The following is a 21276-nucleotide window of genomic DNA, read 5'->3' on the forward strand; positions in this document are numbered from 1 at the left end:
AAAGGAAAAACAACCATGCATTTTTCCCACTCTTTGGAATAAATGTTTTGTAATATGGTTTGGAAAAGGTTGGGTTTTGAAAATATGTTTTTAGTCTGAAAAAGCTAACTCTCATAATTTGCTCAAGGTAAATAGGCTGGCTTATGCCTCACCCCACATCAAACACTGCTACAGTGCAGCCCAGGAACACAAGCGGAATCTGAGTGTGATAAGGTGATATCAATGTTATCACTCCCAGAACCACACAGGGCTGCAAAAGCCATTCTCTGACCCTGTCACAACAGCATTGCTGCTCCCCTGGTCTTTGGTGCACTTCATCTGACCAGAGCAATCAATAAACTTACTAGGAAAAAAATGAAATACAGAAAGATCTGTTCTCTTTGCAACCAGCACTTGGCCTCATGTTCGATTTCATGTAATATGGAATTGTTTAGGTTGGGAGGGGCCCTAAAGTTCACATAGTTCCACCCCCTGTCATGGGCAGGAACACTTTCCACCAGACCAGCTTGCTCAAAGCCCCATTCAGCCTGGCCTGAGCACTGTAATATGGGGGAAAAAAGTCTTTGAGAGGGTTTTGATTTGTTTATCTGTGTACTGGCAGCACATTGTGCAGTGGGTCTGGGTCCCCCTGGGCTCTGGCAACAGGGGAGTGGTTTTGGATGGAACCTGCTGTTGTGGCAGCACTGCAGTGTCCATCAGTATGAGGCTGAAATTTAGGAGTTTTTTGGGCTCCCCTTCATGCAGGTTCCTGGGAAGACTCCTTGATACTCAAAGCAGTGACCCTCAGACATTGTCTTGCATAAAAGAGCTCAGTAGAAAGAAGAGAAAAATGAGATCAGCAAGTGTTCAGGTAGGAAACCTGGTGAACAGGCTGAATCTCAGAAACTTTCTCTTAACAACAATGTCATTTACAGGCTTAAAGTGACACTTGAATGGAATAAGTGATCCTTCCTATTAAATAACTGATCCTTCCTATTAAATAACTTGAAAGGAGCAATAGCAGATTCAAATAAAATTTTTGCCTGTAAAATATGGAGGCTGGTGAAAAGATTAAAAACAAGTAGTATGTCTGAGTAGTTATCCCTCTGCTTTGCCAGCAGAAATTTCATTAAATTCCTGAAGAAACAAGAAAGGCAAACAGTCTGGGAAAATACACTTTTTCTTTGCTTAGAAAAGAAAAAAGATCTTCTTTCTAATGGGAAAAAAGTTGTTTAGTTTGAAGAGCATGTTTGTTTTGAGCACTGCACTGGGGAGCAGTGGAGGGCAGCTGCCTGCTTGCTGTTCCTCCTCTCCTGTGGGGCAGTGATTGCCCAAATCAGAATAGCCAGGAAGCAAATAGAGCAGCATGTGTTCCACACCAGCACACTCCACAGCAATACAGCTGCTTTACCCCCAGTTCACTTAATTATGGGATTTGGGCATGCATGGAGGAAGAATAGAGCAGAGAGGGTTAAAATCCATGCTAAATATTTTAGATAGGATTTCTATCACTTAAGGTCAGTCACCTGATTGCACAGACTCCCTCTATAAACAAAAGGACAAGCCAGGCACCTCCTGAGAGCGCTCATCGTGCTCTGCAGCAGTGAGGGCAGCACAGAGGGGATGATGTGCTCTCCAACACAGGATCCTTGTCTCTCTCCACTCCCTGTGAAAGTTTCCTAGATTATCAGCTCAAATTCATAAAATTAGCTTCCGGGTACTTAAAGTTGCATAAAATAAGCCTCAAATATATTTCCCTGTGAGAAAAATTATAAAGCAGGAAAGGACATCTAAGGATCCTCTCAAACGCAGCAGATAAAAGGCTTTTGCAAAATATTTTAAAATTATAATTTCACAATCCATTTGCTGAGTATCTAAAGCCACAGTCCTAAAATTTGCTGATGATTTCAGGAACTGACTGTGTGATAATAAAGTCTTTTGAGCATATCATATGCAGCCAATTAGAAAATCTGCATTCTGCTAGAGAAAAATAAATTGTTAATCATCTGTTCACTCTGGGTCATATCTTGTTTTCTGTTTGTTTCTGTTGCCTGAATTTCCAAGACTGAGATCACATTTGCTTGCTTTATGGCTTTCTTTTTCTGCATATGCCATACTTGCTTAGATTTTTGGCCTCCCCCCCCCCCATTTTAGTTACAGGAGCACAGCCAAAATTGCCTGATGGAAATGCCGTGGAAAAAATCTTACCATTTCTTTCCTATGGCCTAGTAGAGTAAAAATACAACAGGTGTAAATTATATTTACACCTTCAATATCTTAAAGGGTAGCTTAAAAATGGGGGGTGGGGGATGTTTCTTGATGAATCTATAAATTAGTCAACACAAGAGAGTGACAATAATGGTTTGCAGAGGACTGGGAAACTCTGGGGGAAACATTTTTCCATTCTTACTCTTTTATGAATACTAATCAAATCCATAGCTCTCCATTGCAATTAGACCTGGGACCTCTGCAGCCGAGTTCTGAACCTTCAAAGAATGGACAAAAAGGCCTCCTGTGTGAAGGCATCAGCAAAGCTGTGATCCCTGTGGGTCAGACGCAGAGGGGTGTGTGACTCACTGAACAGGAGCCACACTGGGATGGGTGATGGACTTCCTGATGGTGAGACCCTACCCAGAGCACAGCTTTGTGCTCCAATAGCCTACATCCAGACCCAGGTGACCAGAAGGAGCCAGCTTTTCCTCCCTGCAGCAGCCTTTCAACATCAGTTTGTGGATATGTGCTTGGGTTACAGCAGGGAAACATTAAGTGGTCTAGACAGAGGTAAATTACAGAAACAAACACAGTTGTAATTGAGATTACTCATTCCCTGTGTTAAAATGCTACTAAAAATAGGAAGCAGGAAGACAGTTACAGTGTCCGTATTTTTTTATGTTCCAAATTTTCTTGAGTGATATCAAACACTCTTAATAGGTGATACATGGGGCTGCTTCATGAGAAGAAGTAAAATAATAATACATGTCTTGAGAAGCTTCAGCAGGTCCTGGTGTGTTTAAATATTTTTTCATTAATCAACTATATTTTTGTGTGAGCTGTAGCTGTACTGAATATACTGTGTTGCGAGGGATTAATTTCTATGGCTACTATTATGGGACACTGGGCAAACAATTTAATCTTCAAATTTGAGATTTCCTGCCTGAATGGGTGGCATGATAAGCTGATATTTTGCAATATTTTAAGATCCTAAGGGTTATCATAATGTCTAAACTGTTGTTATGGATATTACAGCTATTTAGTTTCATCCTGTGTCATGCCTCTATCTCATCCTCAAATTGTGCTCCAGGTGACACAAGTTGTGCAGAGCAGCTCTGCTCTCATGCTCTCTGATAACATGAGGTAGTGAAGCACTTTTCACCACAGGCTGTTCCACCATTACTGAAATTAATTTCTAGTTTGCAGTATTGGCCTGGTTGGGCAGGGCTCTGGGCTTGTGAAAGGTGTCCCTGTCCTGGCATGGCAGCTGGAATTAGATGATCATTGAGGTCACTTCCGGTTCAGGCCATTCCTTGATTCTTTCCGTGATTACACTCAGGTGTTAACAACTTCCTCTTGTATCCTGTGTTAAAGATAATTTCTTCTGTGGGGAAGGGCAGCTTTTTCCTCCTGACAGGAATTCTTAATCCAGGCACTTCTCCTGCTCTTTTCCTGGTGAAATAGGGAGATCAACCTTTATAAACATTTCAGGATGATACATTTGCTAGAATCTGTCTTTTTTCTTCACCCTCTCCCATTCTTTAATATTCTTTTAGTGCAAAGACTTATCTTGTATTTCCTGTGGCCTGTTGACTGACACAGCTGAACTGAAATGCACTCCCTACTTTTACTGTGCTTTATGAGTTATAATAAAATTATTACAGAAAGTATTCACAAGTTTGCTGGGGCAAAGTTGAGAGGCCATGTAAAACCAGCCCAGTTTAAGTGGTTCTATGCCGTGTAAAACCAACCCAGTTATTGCTACAACAACCAGCAGGAGTGGGTGGACATTGAAGTTAAAATACTTGGCTTCAGGGATGTTTCAGGGAACCTCTCTTCCAAGTATGTCTTTCATTTGATCTATTTCACACATTATCATTCATAATGTAACATCATGGCATCAATTAACACATTATAGGAGGCAAGATTTCTTTTTTTCAAACTTACCCCAGAGTACCCTCTTATCATTTGACCATGGTTAATTGATTGCAAAATAACCTTTCTCTTTAATTATTAGCCCAAACATTCTAGTTTAATAGAACTATAACAAGTTGATATTTTTCCTAATCCAGAGCTTTTGTTGCTCCATCTTCCTTGAGAGAATGAATTCTACACAGAAATATACCTTCAAGTACAAATTATAAGTATCAAATTTACTTCTTAGCTTTCCTTCGAGCCTAAAAGATTTCACTAGCATCAGCATTTCTCTGTCTCAATTTACCAGGAGAAAAACAGTAATGCTGGGAAATTAAAGACCACTTTACCAATGTCTGAGTTAGTTCCTGGTTTGAATACTGAGTTGAAACACAGAAAATCATGGAGACATAGGTGTAGACCTGATGATGCTCTGCAGTACCTTTAACTTCCCAGCCCTGCTCAAGGGCCACACTTGTGTCCTGTAAGTGTTCCCTTTGGCCATAACTCTACACCTTTTTCCTGTTTATGCCATTTTCACTCAGTTCTCCAGTACAAGAGAGATGTCCATGAGTAAGCGAAATGGAAGGCACAGCACATGGACTGTGGGATATGATTGAACTTTGAAGACAAAAAGAGATGATCTATGTTTCAAAGAAAAGGAGCAAAATCACTTAATATTTGATGTCCTTTTGCTTTGGACTGTTTGTGTTCACAGTCTCCCAATACTGTCTCAAAGGAGCAGAGATAATTTATTGGGAGATGATTGGGATGATCTCAGGATGTGCAGCATGACAAATCATGCCTGTTTAAATGTAACTGCTTTTTAATTACAATGTCAAAAATTATACAGTCCCACAGCAGAAACATACCAGTGTGCCTCTCTAAAATTGCCTTTCACTCTTTTCCGTGACATAATCTTCAATTAGTTCAGGGAAGGTTACTGTGGTCACAACTTGACATGATGAAGCCTGATGTAGTAAATTAAAAATGAATAGGAAATTATTCACATATCACTGCCTGTGTGGTTTTCAGCAGAGGGTGAGTTGTACTGAATATTAAAGCCTGGGCTGTCCCCTGAGCTCACAGGCACCTGCAGGTCAATGAACCCTGTTCATTGTTGCAAAACATCCCTACCCAGAGATAAGAGTGTTGTGGTTACCTGCGTTCAGTTACAGCCTGGTTAGCACTGACAGGGATATTCCAGTTAATCATTACTGAGCCAGAGCCCAGCCCTTTGAGCTGCTTTGTCCCCAGTTCTGATTCCAGGCAGGAAAGAGCCCAGCCCATGCATGTGAGCCTTGAACACCCTGATGTCCTACAGTCGCAATCCATGGCATGCCAGGATTCCTGAGGAGCACCCCTGCAAAGGGCAGTGCTGACAGTGGGAGACTCCCCAGAGAAGGAGGACATCAGCCATTCCCTGGGCCTGCTCAACAGCCCAAACCTGGGGAAGAGGAAACAAGAACCACTGCAGGCTGGATAGGAGACTCTGACACTGGAGACCCAGCATTTCCCAGAAAAAAGGGCTGTAGGACAAGGGAAGAAATATGATGCATCATTGGCAGTGGTGAATTTTCATTCCCTGTGTATTTGCCAGGATTCTTGATTGCCCAGAAAAGTCAGCACTTGGTAAAAATGTTGTAATATCTGAGAGGTTTCACCCTGCACCCTGCAGCTGAAGGTGCAGCCAGAGGAGAGAGGGATTGGCCAGCTTCTCTGACCACTTCCACACTTAGCAGCCAGCAAAGCCCTCTAAACACCCACATGTTTTGGGATGCTCAGAAAATGGAGCAAATTTAAATCAAAAATCATTGCTTGAATGAAATAATACATATTTATTGGTAATTTACACACATTACTGATAATGATGATGGACTAGCATAGCAAAGAACTTTTAATTTTGTAATTACGTATTTCCCAGTCATGTATCAGTATCTTAACACAGATCTCAACAAAACCACAGCTTTTGTTACCTACTGAAACAGAACAAACTGTTCCATGAAGAAATATTGTTTCATGTGATGTTCCTGCCTACAAAATACACAAGATAGCCTCAGGTAAAGGCTCTTTTCATGGCTATAGAATTAAGCAAGCAAAAGCTGATTAACATTGGATTTTGACATGTCAGCTTCAGTTTTAATTTTTTAAATTTCCTGCAATCAGCAGGTTCTGTGGAAAGTACGCTGCTTGCAAGCCATAGGGTTATTTAGGGTAAGTCTTTCCATGAAATAACACAGCAGTAACAGAAACTCAATCTGTGACCTATAGGACCTTGGACAATGGCACACATCAAAGGCACATGTATAAACTGCAAGAAGCATAGATAAGATTAGCACTGGTGTCACACACTCCTAGAGCTGCTGCAGTTTGTCTCTGCTCTCTCTGTTTCCTCTAAGTAACAGCTGTGGTTGCAGGCAGCATGTGAAGTGACACAACTCTGTCCGAAATACATCCATACACTTTGCATTGCAGTGTCCCTCAGCTATGTTTAAGCTACAAGGTGTCCAGAATCCTGGGTGAATGCTGCAGCCCTTGGAGAATTCCAGGACTACATTTCTTGATGGAAAAACAGGTGAAGCTCAGGCGAGGCCATGCACATTGGTCTTATGGTTTATTTCCCCAAAGGAAAATCATGCTGCAACACTTTTCTCTTTCCCCCATCTTTATAGTTTTTATTGTAACAGGTCCCTGCTGTTACTACCAAATAAAGTATTCAGCATCCTCAGATGGGATGAGAGTGCCTGTGCAGGGCTGCTGGTGAGCTGAGCCCGTGCAAGCTGCCCATTGCCTTCTGCAACACTGCTCAGCATAAACATTGCCATTGCTCTGCTGCTGCTCTTTATTTCCCATCTCATTCCTCTCCCAGCTCTTGCTCCTGCTGATCCAGAGCACCAACACCTTGCCCTGTTAGGGTACTCTGTACTGCTGCTGGTAACTGAGCACAGCAAATATTTGGTTACACGCAGTCAAACACGTCCCTCATGTCCTGAGGAACTTTCTTCATTAACAGATGACAAAGAATGAAAGAGCAGTGAATAACTGCAGGCTTTTGACTAAACTGAACACTTAGGTGTGACTGTTTGATTATTTCATTACACATTTGATCCACCTCTTCCTATGAATGGCCATTAAATGAAATGTCTAACACCAGGTACCACTGCTTGATTCTATTGTTTTATTATTACTGCTCTTTGAATTTTCAAAAAATTTGGGTGAAGGAAAATATTTTATATGTACAGCTTTGTGAAAACTGTGGTGTATTCCAACAGCATTTAACTTGAATTCTTGTCTTCTGTGCAGTGGAAGCACAGGAAAAGCTCAGCTGTAAGTTGTATGAAAGGGATCAACCTCCATTTCTGGGATCTTCCTCGGAATGAGGGGTTTTGCCTCCAAGGCAGGATGGATACTGCAGAGCTGTTGGTGTAGTCTAGAAATCCAAAGAAACAGTGAGGTCAAGAATGTTATTTCTTGCAAGATTCAGATTTCAGTAATTTAAATGTTAATGTAGAAGATATGAAACTTTTTTAATTGTGCAGACAATTGTAGTTTTTGGACAAGCATTTTAAAAGTCGGCACACAGTGGTGACTGGGATCATTGGCTTATTTCATTTGTTGCATCCATTGGTCATGGATTTTGAGATGCTGACCACAAAAGAGGCACATGAATTTCCCAGTGAAATTTTTCCAAACTGAACTTTACCTACCAGTAATGGTATCTTCATCAGACTTCACTTCCTATTAGCCTCACAGTGAGACATCTTAAATCTCAGTAAAGGAAACTGGATTCTGGAAAGAGCAAAGAAAGCATTGCTCTTGTTGCCAGACAGATGCATATCCAATGTGCAATAAATCATCTGGGCACAAAAGGAGCATTGATAATGGTTTTTCTACAATGATTTTCAAAAGAGATTTCTTTTATAACTCCAGTCTGGAGCCCCTGAAGCTCCTGAGTGGTCTGCCCTGTGATGCACTGCCCAGATTGTGCCTGTTATTTGTTGTTTGCTGTGGACCAGCAGTATGTCTGTCTGGTGATTTAGTACCATATGACTAAACAGAAAGAGAACTAAACAGCCTCCATCAGAGCTCTGGAACATAGTATAGTTCCCTCCAACTCATCATCTGATGGGTCAAACCCACAGACTTCCAGATTCCATCAAAATATCTTTTCTTATGGCATTAAGAGTTCAGAGGTGAAGTTTTAGGGCATGTTGATAGACTTCTGAGATCCAGAGGCATTTGTGAAACACCACCACTCCAAATAAAGGAGAGAAAATAGGACCATGAAATTGGCTAGCCTCAAAGATGCTTCTTACAAACATCAGACATGGTGTGGTCTCCTGCACACCTGTGATTGGTGGAAGAAATCTGAGGTGACTCTGATAAGCAGAAACTTGTCATAGTTGGTTGCAGTAACAAGAACATTTAAACTAGTGAGAACACGCCTAAAGAAAGCCAACAGTTCAAGTGTTGCTGCAAACAGTGAAGTTTGTTTCCTCCTGTATTTAAATTAGGAGGAATACTGTGATAGCAGCCCCTGGATGAAACTAGCTCACTGCCAATGATTAATTGAACTTTGGGCTGCAGATGAATAACACCCTTAAGAACATCCTGTGGCTGCAGCTCTCCTCACAGAGAGCAGCAGGCACAACTTCCCCAGGATTTTTCCTGTTGAAAGCAGTGAGAAAGCTCAGAGAAGAAGAAAAACTATTCTTATCTTCACTTACTGCATCTGTTGTTTGGCACATTCAGAATCTGTTATGAAAATTGTTTACCAAAAGTAGTTTCTTAATTAGGCACTGGTGACAGATATTTTAGATTGATTGACCAATTAAGTCAAAATTGTGTTGTGACTGTCTGAAAAGGTCACAGGTTTTTCTTTAGTTTTAGTTTTAGTATTAGTATTAGTATGGTATAGTATAGTAATGTATTATAATATAGTATAGCTTAATAAAACTTTTGTTCAGCCTTCTGAAACCATAGAGTCAAAGCCCTTTATTCCCCAGCTGGGGTTCACCCAGCATCAATAGTGTCCCATCATCAGGAAACATCATGAGCCCCCAGCCTAAGAGTGGGAACAACACTCCATGATAACTGGGTGTCCCAGTCACAAAACCAGCCAGAATGAACACATTTGGATACTTTTGGGCGGACAATGATTCCCTGGCCAGGTACAGTACCTCTAGTGGGGCCATATGGGCTGGAGTGTGTGCTGAACTCCTGCAGCAGCTGTGCCTTGTATTCATAAAAAGCCTAAAAGACATGGCCTAAAATCCATGACAAATGAGAGTGTGAAAAGAGAGCTGTTGAGGGATAGACACTGACTGTGCCTCTGCTATTTTCTCCTTTGATCCTGTTTTCAATTTTTCAATTAATTCTATTTGCAAGCCCCTAATTATTTGACCTCTTCTGACTTACTCATCCATAGGAAATTACAGTAACTATTTCAAAAGATAAAATTAATCCTAATGATAGTCAAAATTACTTCTAAGCGGTGCTTATGTAAGTCCAGAGGAGCTTCCTCAGCACTGAATAGACAAATAAATGTCCTCGAAAACAGTGCTCTGGTAGATGGGTGGAGCTCAGCAGTAGAACACAAGGCCACTCAAGGAGTACAACTGCAAAGAGAAGTCAAACTCAGCATTCAGGAGATAGGAAGGGTGATATGCAGACCGGTGCTATAAGGAAAGTAAGAGAGTTTTAATCTCCTGATATCTTTCTATGCTTCCAGAGGGTGAAGCCAACGCACAAGGGAAATGTCAGCTGTATTCCAGACCTGTTACAAGAGCAAGTATGGGGCGAATTCATATGAACCCTGCAGGTGGGATCACAAGCTCCTCCATTAGCATTGAATGAATTACACTTTTAATGAATTACACTTTTATTCCACTAAGAATCACCCCCACAGAATCTCATGTGATCATTTCTGAACCTTTCTTTTGCAGGTACATTTTTGCTCCATTATTTTGAAAAGGTCAACTTTACAAATGTCTACTAATTCTGTAATTTCTACTGATACTGCTCATGTTTGACTGCCTGGTATCTCTCTTCTCACACTGTAAAGTACTCAGAAGTGGTGGATCACGCTTATGAGATTAGGTTAGAAAGCAATTTTTAAAGTAATAACAAATAGGAGGTTCTTTGTATTTGGAATCTGGCTTTTGAACTGCTGGTGCAGACTTAATTTAAGTTTTTAAGCCTTACTCATGCTGTGAGGGTAAAGATATTCACATCTTCATAGGATTCTGTGGATTGTAGTATAAATGAAACATTTATATGAAAGAATGTTCAAGATAAAACCACTGGATAAGAAAACTGTGTTTCTAATTGTTAATATTTAATCTGCCTCTCTGAAAATATCAATTTTTCTGCTCTTGTTTTTAAACCATCATTTTTAATTTTTTTAAAATATCTTCTCTGTAAATAACTGAGACCCTCACAGACAGCTGATCCCTGACCAGCTGGGGCTGTGCACCCCAACACCCCACCTGCACCAGCACGTGCAGCCCAAGTGTCCCCGTTCCTTTGGAGACAATATTTCCTCTGGAATTGCACAATATCCAGCATCCCTAGTGTTCCAACTGCTCTGAGCTTACTCCTTAGCTCTCTTCTGTGCCATTGGCACATATAAGTGAGGAATATTCTGCATTTCTGAGTTTAACACCTACCTGGAGGCCTCCCTGCCATCCCTGAGGACTGCAGGCTTTGAGCAAGCAGTGGGAACAGAGCTGCCATGGCATGTGCATCTGTAGGAATTCAGCTGCTGTGGAATAGCCCAAAAGAAGTGCAAGATCTTTCAGGGAACCACGCCACCTCTAGGGTGACTCTAGAGACCACAGCACCTTCAGGCAAAAGATGTAAAGGTAACTTAAATTATTTAAATGATATTCTATTATCTAAGCACACCTATTACATATAATTAGTGCACATATTATGGATGTACAGAACACATTCCTGTTACAGATAACAAGGTAATTCCTTCATTTTAAGACTAATTTTAACATCAAAGGCTCTGGCTGGCTGGAACAACTCTCTTCCTTGGCATACACAAAACACCACAGAGTACTTGTATGTGCACACTGGTGGATGGTTTGAACATGTCACAGGCTCCCATTATATAACAAAGTCCCTTTGATGTGTCTGTTTGTTGCCTGGAAATCAGTGTGAGACCTACATGTTCCACTGGGAGCTTTGGGTTAATTAAGTTTATCATTTCCACGTGGGGCCTGGTATGATCTGTGGCCAAGGCAGGCAGTAACTTTGGCTTGATGGGAACATTTCACTGTTCTTCCACTTACTATCACTTCTTTAAAAAACAGGTATTTCCAGGGGGGGGTGATGAGCAAGTTTGGAAGAAAGTCTGGTGGCTAAATAAAACACATACTTTACATGGATAACAGTATGTTTCCAAAGAAATCCCTTGTGTGTGAATCCTTGTTTAAGAGATAAGCTGGTCTCTAATGCATCCTTTCCTGTTACAAAGCTCTGCACACAGGTAAAAGCTGTATGACATGGCCAGTGCCCTCTCTTTATCTGTAACCATGTATTGCGTATCTGTAGTCACAGCAGTGGAAGGAGCAGGAGGGACACACAGGTGCAGTCTGAGCCCTCCAGGTGCCCAGTGCCTGATAACCCTAACCCTTGCATGCTGCCTTCTCCTCTCTGACTCTTTGAAGAGAGGTGATGACTGCAGCCAGGGTTCAGAGTTCCTCTGCTCAGCCAAGGAGGGAGCAGAAAGAAGTTCCAGGATGTTAGGACACAGAAATGCCCTAGGACTTGCAGCATTTATGGTGATAACAGGCAGAGGACATGCATGCTCCTGTCGGGAGCATCATCCAAGTGACAAGACTGCAAGAAACCCCTGCAGGCTGGAACCTGCTGAATTTCCCATCCTTGAAGCTGGATTTTTCCTTTTGATCAATTCCTGTTATGGCATCATTGTTGGAATAGCCTGGAGGAACAACCTGTATAAAATATTGATTTGGAATGCAAACCCAGCAAAGGCACGAGCGAGGTGCAGCAGCAACCAGCAAGTGTTGAGCTGCCTTGCTCCAGGCAGCATCAGGAAAAAAACAGGGCAAAAGTGGAAAAGGGAGGGGAATTTATTCTCCGGGTTCAGCTCCGTGTGCACAGGGAGCATGGCAGTGTGGAATGTGTCCTGTCTGAGCACAGACCCCACCAGGGTTGGCCAGCTCCAGGTGAGGTGAGATCAGGTGGAAATACCCACTGGGGCCCTGGGGGAAGAGGAGGGTGGGAACTCCTGGGAGCAGCAAGGCTGAGTCAGTTCCGCTCTCCTTCAAGCAGTCAGGCAGCTTTGGAGATCAGATACACAATCTGTCCTGTTCCACAGTGGTAAATGAATAAAGGAGCTTGCAAAAGGATTGGAAACTCATTCAAATGAAATGGTGCATGAAAGTGGGCTTAAAATACACTGCAGTAAATAGTAATGAATAAAACTTTGAGGGAGCTGCAATTTTACAGATTCTTAAGTAGTGCTGCTCTTCCAGAGCTATTTGCTTGGCATTAACAATGTCTTCCCATTTCCTAGTGAATACAAAGAAATATGTAACTTTTTCCAGATAAAACCATCATATAGGTTGGTAACTATAGGAGATAACTGTTGGAAAAATTCCAAATTTGCCTCTTCTCTTTTTAAAATAAAATTGGTCTTTTGACTCTCCTAAGTTTAAGGAGAGTTTAAGAATTTGCAGGAGGAGTATGTGAGGGTTATCTAAAAAGATCATGCATCACCTAGAAGAGAAACTCCCTGAAGCTTCATCTCTGAAGATAAAATGAGTTTCCTCTCTTCAAAAGCTCTTTCTTCCTAAGTAAATATTCAAATTATAACACCCAGGGTTGTCTGGAAAACAAACTATATTGCAGAGAAAGTAATCTAATTTTTCACCAAGACACTTCTAATGATTTTAAAATATCTAGAAGTTATCTGGATAGCTTCAAGAGCAAATCCATGCAGTTGGTGTGCAGAATGGTCTAATTATGAAGATGGGAGAAAGGAACCACAGGAACTCCAGACCTCTGTCTGGTAGCTGATCCAGCCTCTGATATTCTTCCCATAATTGTCAAGGTCATCCAGCCTTCCTGTACTTTATTTCCCCAGGTGTGAAATAGGGATGATTTTTCCATAAGTCACATTAACACTAAGATGGCTGAGACTGTAGGTTTCCAATATGAGGACTTGGACCGTGCACTCAGAATTCAAACCCATTCATTGTTCTCCTTCCCTGCAGTCCTTCCTGCCCTGCTAGAAAACGTGTTGGAAAAGTCACCACCATCAAGTTCTTCAAACATGAAGTTCTGACACAAGGACAACTGGTGCGCCTGGGACAAAGAGTCAGGGAATTGATCTCAGCTGTGAACTTTTGCATAACGAGCAGAGGTTCTAAGGTGAACAAAGCAGGAGATGTTTTATGGATGTCAACTAGCTTGACTCCACAATCACCAAAGTCATACTGGCTTCAGTCACTCTCTAAATGCCCCAAGGAAAGACTCATATGTGATTGCAGTCAAGTGATTGCTTTGTGGATGTTGCCTGAAAAAACACAGGGCTTGGTAGCTGCAATGAGACCTTAGACCCTCTTAGCCACAGAGTTGTGGTCAGTACAATTATAGAACAGGCTGTGATGAAGGTAGACTCCAGATGTATTTGCTTCAGACCCTGAAATGTACCCTTCTGAAAAACATTCAAAACTACACTCTCCTGGAGGTAAAAAATTCCAAATTCCATACTTTGGCTGGGACCGTTTTGAGATGTTCACTCTCACCATAGCCCACCTTCTGAGGAAAAAGGCTGCACAGAGATCTCCTTTTTCTGCCGGTGCTCCACACTGTCCTTGAGCAACTGCTTGCATTGAAGGTGAAATGCACCCATGAGCTGCTGAGAATGTGCATGTGTTGCTCCTGCAAAGGGCCACACGTGGAGATAAAAGCTAGCCCTGAATGGAAACAAGAAGATGAGGCAGAAGAAATGTAATGCATCCCTGGAGAGGAGCGTGCAGCTCCAGCACGTGGGTCCAGGTGCTGACAGCCCTGCACATGGAGATGGAGCTCACAGCTCTGGAATCCTGGCTGGAATTTGCTCTGGGACGTGTCAGTGGCCCAGTGTGCCTGGCTGGCAGCCACAGAGAGAGCAGTGCCTTCTGTGAGCAGAGTGATGTGCTTCAGGCAACAAAGCCCTCGCTCAGTGCTGCCCAGAGTAACAGCAGCTGAGGGGAGCTAGGATTGGATGTTTTCCAAAATATCTGGAGCAAGTAAGCCTCTTAAGTCAGGCCTTCCCAGTGCTCTGGTTATAATCTGGAACTAATAGAAAGGTGTCTGTATAGCAGAGCAGACATTAATAATTAATTACTGTAGTGTGCGATTGCTTGGGCCAAATAAAGCTCCTGATACTTCCTCTGCATTTTTGACTTTCTAATCTCAATCATCTCCTAAAGTGAAGGCACAAAGTGTCTAGCAGCTGCAATTTGCCTGCCCTTTCAGCATTTATGTATCCCCCTTAGTAATAAAGAGCTGGTAGCTGTTTTCCCACCCTTCTTGGCACCAAAATGGCTTTGTCTTGAGCCTCCTAGGTGTTAGTGTTAATGCCCCTTTTTACTGGAATTTTGCTTTTGGTGGGCACCAGTCCAACCAAATTTATCCTGCATGGCCTCGTAACAGCCAGTGTTTCCACTGGGCATGCAGAGACAACAAGTTTAGTAAGAAGAATCTCTTTTTTTTTTGTCATTTTTACTTGGTGAAATACATCTGAATCCTTCTCAAATGCAGTTTGTCTGGCTAATAGCAGCATCCCACATTCAACTCATTGCTACCCGTCTTAAAACTATTCTAGCAATGACATATTACCAGAAGGAAACAGGCTATATTTTCTCAAGAGACAGAAATCCTAGTTTAATTTTCTAGAAATTATCAGGGAAATTGTTTTTCATAAAAATTTCAAGTTTCCTCAAGTGGATCACTAGCAAAGACCATAGTTCTATGCTCAGATCCACAAGAAAAGTGTAAGCTGAATTTAAGAAAAGCATAAGTCTCTTACAGTTCTTCCAGATGAATTTTCAAAAATTAGCAAAGATCAGTTGTCATTATTTAGATTTACATTTTAAAAAATCTTTGTTCTTGGAATTTTGTGGGGGGTTTTTATGTTGTGGGTTTTTGTTTGTTTGGGTTTTTTCATTAAACTTCATCTTCAACACAGATGAAGTTTAATGAACAGACAAATATTAGTGTCCTCCATACAGAAAAATAAAAGAATATAGAATTTCAAAAAATCCTGCAGACAGTGTTGAGTATGAGCTCTTTATTTGCTGAGTAAGGGATCCAGTCCTGGGCCCATGTACAAATCTGTGTAACTCATTCTACCCCGTGCCTCTGTTTACCTACCAGAAAGTTTGTAAAATGTGCTTCAGACTGTAGGAGAAAAGAGGGAATTGGTGCTGTCAAAGTGTTTTGACATCCTTTGGTGAGACTAAAAACTGAAGATCTGCACGCTTATTGACAAGTCAGAAAATTTTGTTGCCCTTCATTGCTACAATGATGAAAATCTAACAATAATGTAGCTCGCTATCAAAAGCTAAAATCTGCAAAGCTGCAGAAGTGTTTTTAAAACTACTTTATAAACAACACTTCACATAGATATTGTGGAAGATCATTCTTTGACTAAGATATATTTCACTTATAGAGAAATCTAGTAAAACACAGAGAGAGGGAGGAAATACTTTTAATGTATTTCGAAGTTTATTTTTCTTAATAACTTTTAGGTCGAAAGCATGGTACATTACCAAGAAGTGCATGGCACTGAATTCATCACTTTGGCTAGCACAGCTCAAAGAGGGCCAAGGAGATGACTGATACACTTCTGCACAGAGCATGTAACATCCACTGGCAACACATCCATTGGGAAGCAATCTGTGGGCACATAGCATCTATAACACCTTCAAATGTGGTAGTCTGTTGTGTATATACAAAATCAGAAAAATATATTCCTTCTTGCTTATATACACTATAAAACATGAGAATAAAATCTGGAATGGTTTGCAGTAACTTAAAAGAGACCAAACTTTCATGATTCAGAGCTTCAGAAACACCTCCTCAGCATCGCTTGTCTTGGACCATTGTGATAAAAAAGTTGCAGAAGGAAAGCAAACCTTCTGGACAGTATTCCTCAGCCACCTTTTTCTGGTCAATGTAATCTACATCTTCCACACAGTCTTGAGGACTCTGTTCCAGCCTTTTTTCAGTCACAGAGGCATCTGCTGGAGCCTGAACAACTTCTTTGGTGGGATTCATTGTGTTCTCTCTGGCAGGACCCTCTGCTGTTAGCAGGCTTGAGTGAGTCAACCTGAGCTGAGCACTTCGTGGGCCTTTCCTGCATAATTTAGATTTTAGTACACTTTTGGGGTCTTGACAAATCTGCTTCTGCTTCTTGAGCGATCGGGAGACTTGTCTCCAGTAGGATTTCTGGTTTGCTGCATACTGTGCACAGCTGGAAGGGTCTCCAGAGAACTCACACCAGAACTCGCTGTGCCCCTGCCTGCACCGCACCTGCAGGGTGACAGCGTTTGTGTCCAGCACTGACCACGTGCACTCAGCATTTTCCTTGGTTTCAAACTTGCCTTTAGGAGATGATTTTCCTCCTTTTGCCTTCTGCCCCTTTTCATTTCCTTGTTTAGATTCCTTTTGTTTTTTTCCACCATGTTCTATGCCTTGTTTTCCCTTTTTTCTTTCCTTCTGCCTTTCACAGTTGGCCAGGAGCATCTGGGAGACCAGCATCAACACACAAAGGAGTCCAAAACTTTTGATCCTCATGGTCTCTGTCCTGCCTGGTATCTTCCTTCAAAAAGAAACAAAACAATAAAAAACGTTTTCACTTAATGCTGTATTACATTTGACAGTTGAAGTTTTTCAGACATGGCATTGCACTGCATTTTGGTACCTATTAAAGTGATGTTATCAGCAAAATTATCTGTCCTTTGTGTAAACAATGCCTTGTTTAAACACCATTATGAATTACCCTTGTGAGAGGCTGTGGAGTAACTTTCAGTTACTTTATCTATGCAATGGGGAACAGAAGAGTCACTGCCAGGGCATGCTACAGCCCAGTGACTGAAGTACCTTAATTAAAATCTTTTCTGCAGTTAGAGAAGAAATTTGGACTTTGGATTTGTCAGATGGATATCTTAAATTATAACAACAAAGCAGTTGTTCCCACAATCTCCCATTTTGTAAAATCACTCATAAGCATTTTTGACTCCAACCTCTGGCTATTCTTCAAAAATATCCCAGACAGAAAGGAAAATGTTGGGTTCAAGTTGAGGCAAGCTATTTTGTAGGCATCCTGAAAATCCTTGCAATTCACTGGTTATGTCAGTATTTAAACTTGCTCTGAAAAAAATTGGTTGTCTTCATTGGTTATGGTTGTCTTTCCAGACAGCAAAAAGTAACTCTTGGTGCATTCTTTTCCACCTTGACTGCTAGACAAAGAGAACTACCTTTTTGCTGTTGAAGATAACCTGCAGAGTACTGGGCTGTGCTTAAAGCCACCAAATTTCAGGCATAAATGTGCAACTTCAGTTCTGAAATTTAGCTAGTTAGCAAATAATTGTCAAGGTGATCCCTGCATCTGCACAGAGCATGCTTATTTCTGTAGGTGTTTGCCTTAATAAAACAGCTTTCAGGATGAAAGAAGGGTGTAAACCTGGCGTTTTGATGATCAAAATCCTAAACGTATTTTTAAGATGTTTCCATCATAGTTATCTCTGTAGCCAAGTTTTTGTGTTAGAAAGCAGAAATGAATGTGCAGCCAGGCTAACAAAGAATCTATTTCAGCATTCAGCTATCTGCAAATATTGAAATAATCTAAATATCTAAATAATCTAAATTAATGTAAATGAATTTAGAAAGTAGAACACACAGGTAGCAGCTTCTATGAGCAGGCTGTACTCAGTTCTCACTCGATTTGCTTCATGCCTGTACCATACCCAAACCTTCCTTCCATGAACCCCTCTTTGGGAACCTCATGTGGCACTCGCAGTTCCATTGCAAGCACAGCAAACACAGCGTTAAATGGGTCAGGATTTCTCAGTGCCCTCCTGCTGCAGGCGGGGCAGTGCAAAGGGAAGGTGAGTGCAGCGCGTACCTTGCAGAGGGCTGGGACACCCAGGCACAGCTCCCGGCGCGATTCCCTCCTCCAGAAGAGCCGGAGCTCCCGCAGGGGCAGCGCGGGGTTTATAAGGGCAGGGACACGCCTTCGGGGCTCCAGAGAGATTGTTACAGCACAATGGGACTCTGCAGGGCCATGCTCACCCACCTCTGACACACCTCCCTGGAAAAGTGCCAGTCCTCATTCCCAGCACAAAAAAAGCACCTGGCTATGGGGGCGGCAAGGCGAGCTTGCGTAATTTGGGTGTTCCTTTGGCCAAGTCCTTCCCTGCTCTTGAACAATGATAAGAACTTTATCAGATCATGAGCTTCTCTAAAGTGTCTTTTACCAGCTATTGAGGGATGCGTCCTGCAATGCCCTCAACATGTTGCACTGTCATTGTGCTTAGCAGAATTTGATAATGATAATGAAAACAATTCCACAAAGCATTTCAAAGTTACCTTTTGAACTTTGTGTTACCTTGTGTCACATAAACTGGCACTGAAGAACTTCAAACACCCAACATAAGGAACTATTTGAGTAGTAAGGAATACCAGTCCAGAGGAGGGCCACTAAGTTTATCAGAGGGCCGCTCTCCTGAGAGCACAGGCTGGGGCAGGAGAGTCAGCTGGAGAAGAGAAGGCTCCAGTGAGATTTTCCAGCAGCCCTTCAGTGCCCAGAGGGGGTCTGCAAGAGAGCCAGGGAGGCACTTTGTACAGAGCATGTAATAACAGGACAAGGGGTGATGGTTTTAAACTGAAAGAGATTAGGATTAGATAAAATAGGAGGAAGGAAGTTTTTTTATGCTAAGGGTGGCAAGAGACTGGATAGATTAACCTGAGAGGTTGCGGACTTCCCATCCCTGGGAATGTTCAAGGCCAGGCTGGATGGGCTCTGAGCAAACTGGTCCAGGGGAAGGTTCCCTGTCTATGGCAGGGGGCTGGAGCTAGATGGCATTTAAAGGTCCCTTCCAATCCAAACCATTCTAGGATTCTCTGATTGTATGACTGCATTTAGGACAGTGTCCATAACCATGAAACTCAGAAACAAATTCAAGCTCCTGCAGAATTAGTGACAGACAGGTCTAAGATTCAGCTGCACAGCAATGGTCTATTGTTCCCCCCTCTCTGCCAACTTCTGTGTGTGAAAGGTGTGTGTTACATCATTATGGGACCTGATTGAAAGAAAAAGCATTAGATAAATCTAAAAACACATTCAGAGCTGTGAAGAGGAGTCCCTCTTTGTAGCTTGGTTGCTTCAGGTTTATTGAAGAAATGTGAGGCATTTGTTGTCCATGCTTGGGGAATATAAGAATAAAAGAAGGATGGAAGAAGAGAGAAAAGCAGAAAGTGGTGTAAGATATAGACAGGCATTCCTCTTTGGTTCTTTCCCATCCAGTGTAAATTGAATTACATGAAGGGACAGGGCTATAGGCAAGGCATTGTCTAGACTGGTTTGGCAATGAGGAGACTGTTAACTTTCTTTAAAAAAATCACAAACAAAAATTAGAAAGAGAGAGTGCAATTCTGCTACTCATGCAGGACAGAAATGCAGAGAATGGGATGCATTTACTTGAAAACCAAAGAGTTTGATCTGTATATCAGAGCTATCTCCCAAGACATGTCTGCTTTTTGAGTTCAGCCATTAGATGTGCCCTGTGCACTTTTGATTGGCATGAGTATGTATGAAACTATTTGCAAGAGTCCACTAAATGTGAAAGATTTGTAGTTAACACTGGCAAGAGATGATGAATTAGGGGCAGGGATGACTCAGGGATCAGAAAATAAATAATAATGTGTGGTGGAATGGAATCAGAGAAGTAGGACAATACAAGAGGTAAGTAAGGCTGACATTGTCATGCCCAGGAATCCTAAACCAATACCCCACAGTAGGCACGGCACCTTCTGAAGCATTTAGTATATTGTGGGATCCTCAAAACTGTGCAGCTGCATTAGAGTGGCTGTGTGCTGCAGCTAATGAGCTTCTCATCAGGGCTAATTACCCTGGGGACAGCATAAAACCAAAGGGCCATGCTAACCTCACGTTCTGGTACTGATTTAGGTACAGTTTTAACATGCCCGATTACTTGGGCAAACATAAATAAACATATAAATTAAAATATTGGCAGATGAGGGTATAGGTTCAGTGATGAGAGCTTTGAGCAAGCTGCTCTTTTGGCAAGGGACGGCCAAAGCCAAAACCCTCAGCAAGCCTAAAACCTCACCAAACCACCTTCCTACTGCAGCTGAACTATGTGTCCAGACAGGTAAGAGAGGGAGGTTACAAGTATTAAAGAACCATGGGAAATGTGACCAAGCACTGATTTACAGGAAGGAGCTATTTGCTCCTGTTCCAGCTCTATCACACACTTTCTCAGAGATATTCACTAGGAGATGCCAGGAGTTCTTCACCTGGAAAGGGAATGTTCCTGCAGGTTATGTTGCAACAATTTTTTTGTCTGCATTTACAAAATGCCATTTATTGGTGAAACTAACCACAAGGTATTCAAAATATTTAAGCACTCCACCATTCATCACTTTCAAAATTCCCTGTTTTGATGGCTTTGACAAGCAAAATAAGTTTCAATGTCAGTGTTAGTTCAGCTGCTCCATTGTCAATAGGACATATGAGCCTACTTCACAAAAATGGGGGAGGACAGGCGGAGAAAAGGCTACAAAAGTGAAAATCTGCTTTCTGTTCCTTTGGTGCTCCCTCCCCGAGGCTGTGGCAAGCTGGACATGTCAGCTCTTCCTGTCTGTGGTGTGCAGGAGCTTCTGTAGAGTTCTGCAGTCAGGTGTTTGTTGACATGGGCTCTCATCTTTGAGATAATCTGTCTGAGCCAGCTGGAGCTCCTGCCTGACCTGCTTAGATGCTTTCAAAATCTCAGGAAACCAAGATTTACATATTTAGGTGCATAAAAAGCAGCCTCAGCCTATGGAGGTTGGTCTGGACATCAGGGAGTTTTATTGCTATGCCCTCAGAATACCTTTTTTGTTTGGTTGTTATTAGATATTAACAGA

The 21276-nt window shown here is 41.9% G+C and overlaps 1 protein-coding gene across 1 annotated transcript; it reads right to left on the minus strand.

The window, feature by feature from the left end:
- Positions 1 to 16069: 16069 nt before the first annotated feature.
- FGFBP1 (fibroblast growth factor binding protein 1) lies at positions 16070 to 18380 on the minus strand. The gene is made up of 2 exons (XM_064712413.1): positions 18254 to 18380; positions 16070 to 16948 (listed from the first exon to the last, which is right to left on the minus strand). The coding sequence occupies exon 2, from the start codon at positions 16921 to 16923 to the stop codon at positions 16207 to 16209; it is 717 nt and encodes a 238-aa protein (XP_064568483.1). The 5' UTR covers positions 16924 to 16948; positions 18254 to 18380; the 3' UTR covers positions 16070 to 16206.
- Positions 18381 to 21276: the final 2896 nt, after the last annotated feature.

Source organism: Zonotrichia leucophrys, chromosome 4, assembly GCF_028769735.1.
Source record: "Zonotrichia leucophrys gambelii isolate GWCS_2022_RI chromosome 4, RI_Zleu_2.0, whole genome shotgun sequence".
Taxonomy (NCBI): Eukaryota; Metazoa; Chordata; class Aves; order Passeriformes; family Passerellidae; genus Zonotrichia; species Zonotrichia leucophrys.

Bases quoted from the DNA above. Each gene is read 5' to 3' on its own strand.
- FGFBP1 (XM_064712413.1), bottom strand. From the start codon at position 16,923: ATGAGGATCAAAAGTTTTGGACTCCTTTGTGTGTTGATGCTGGTCTCC.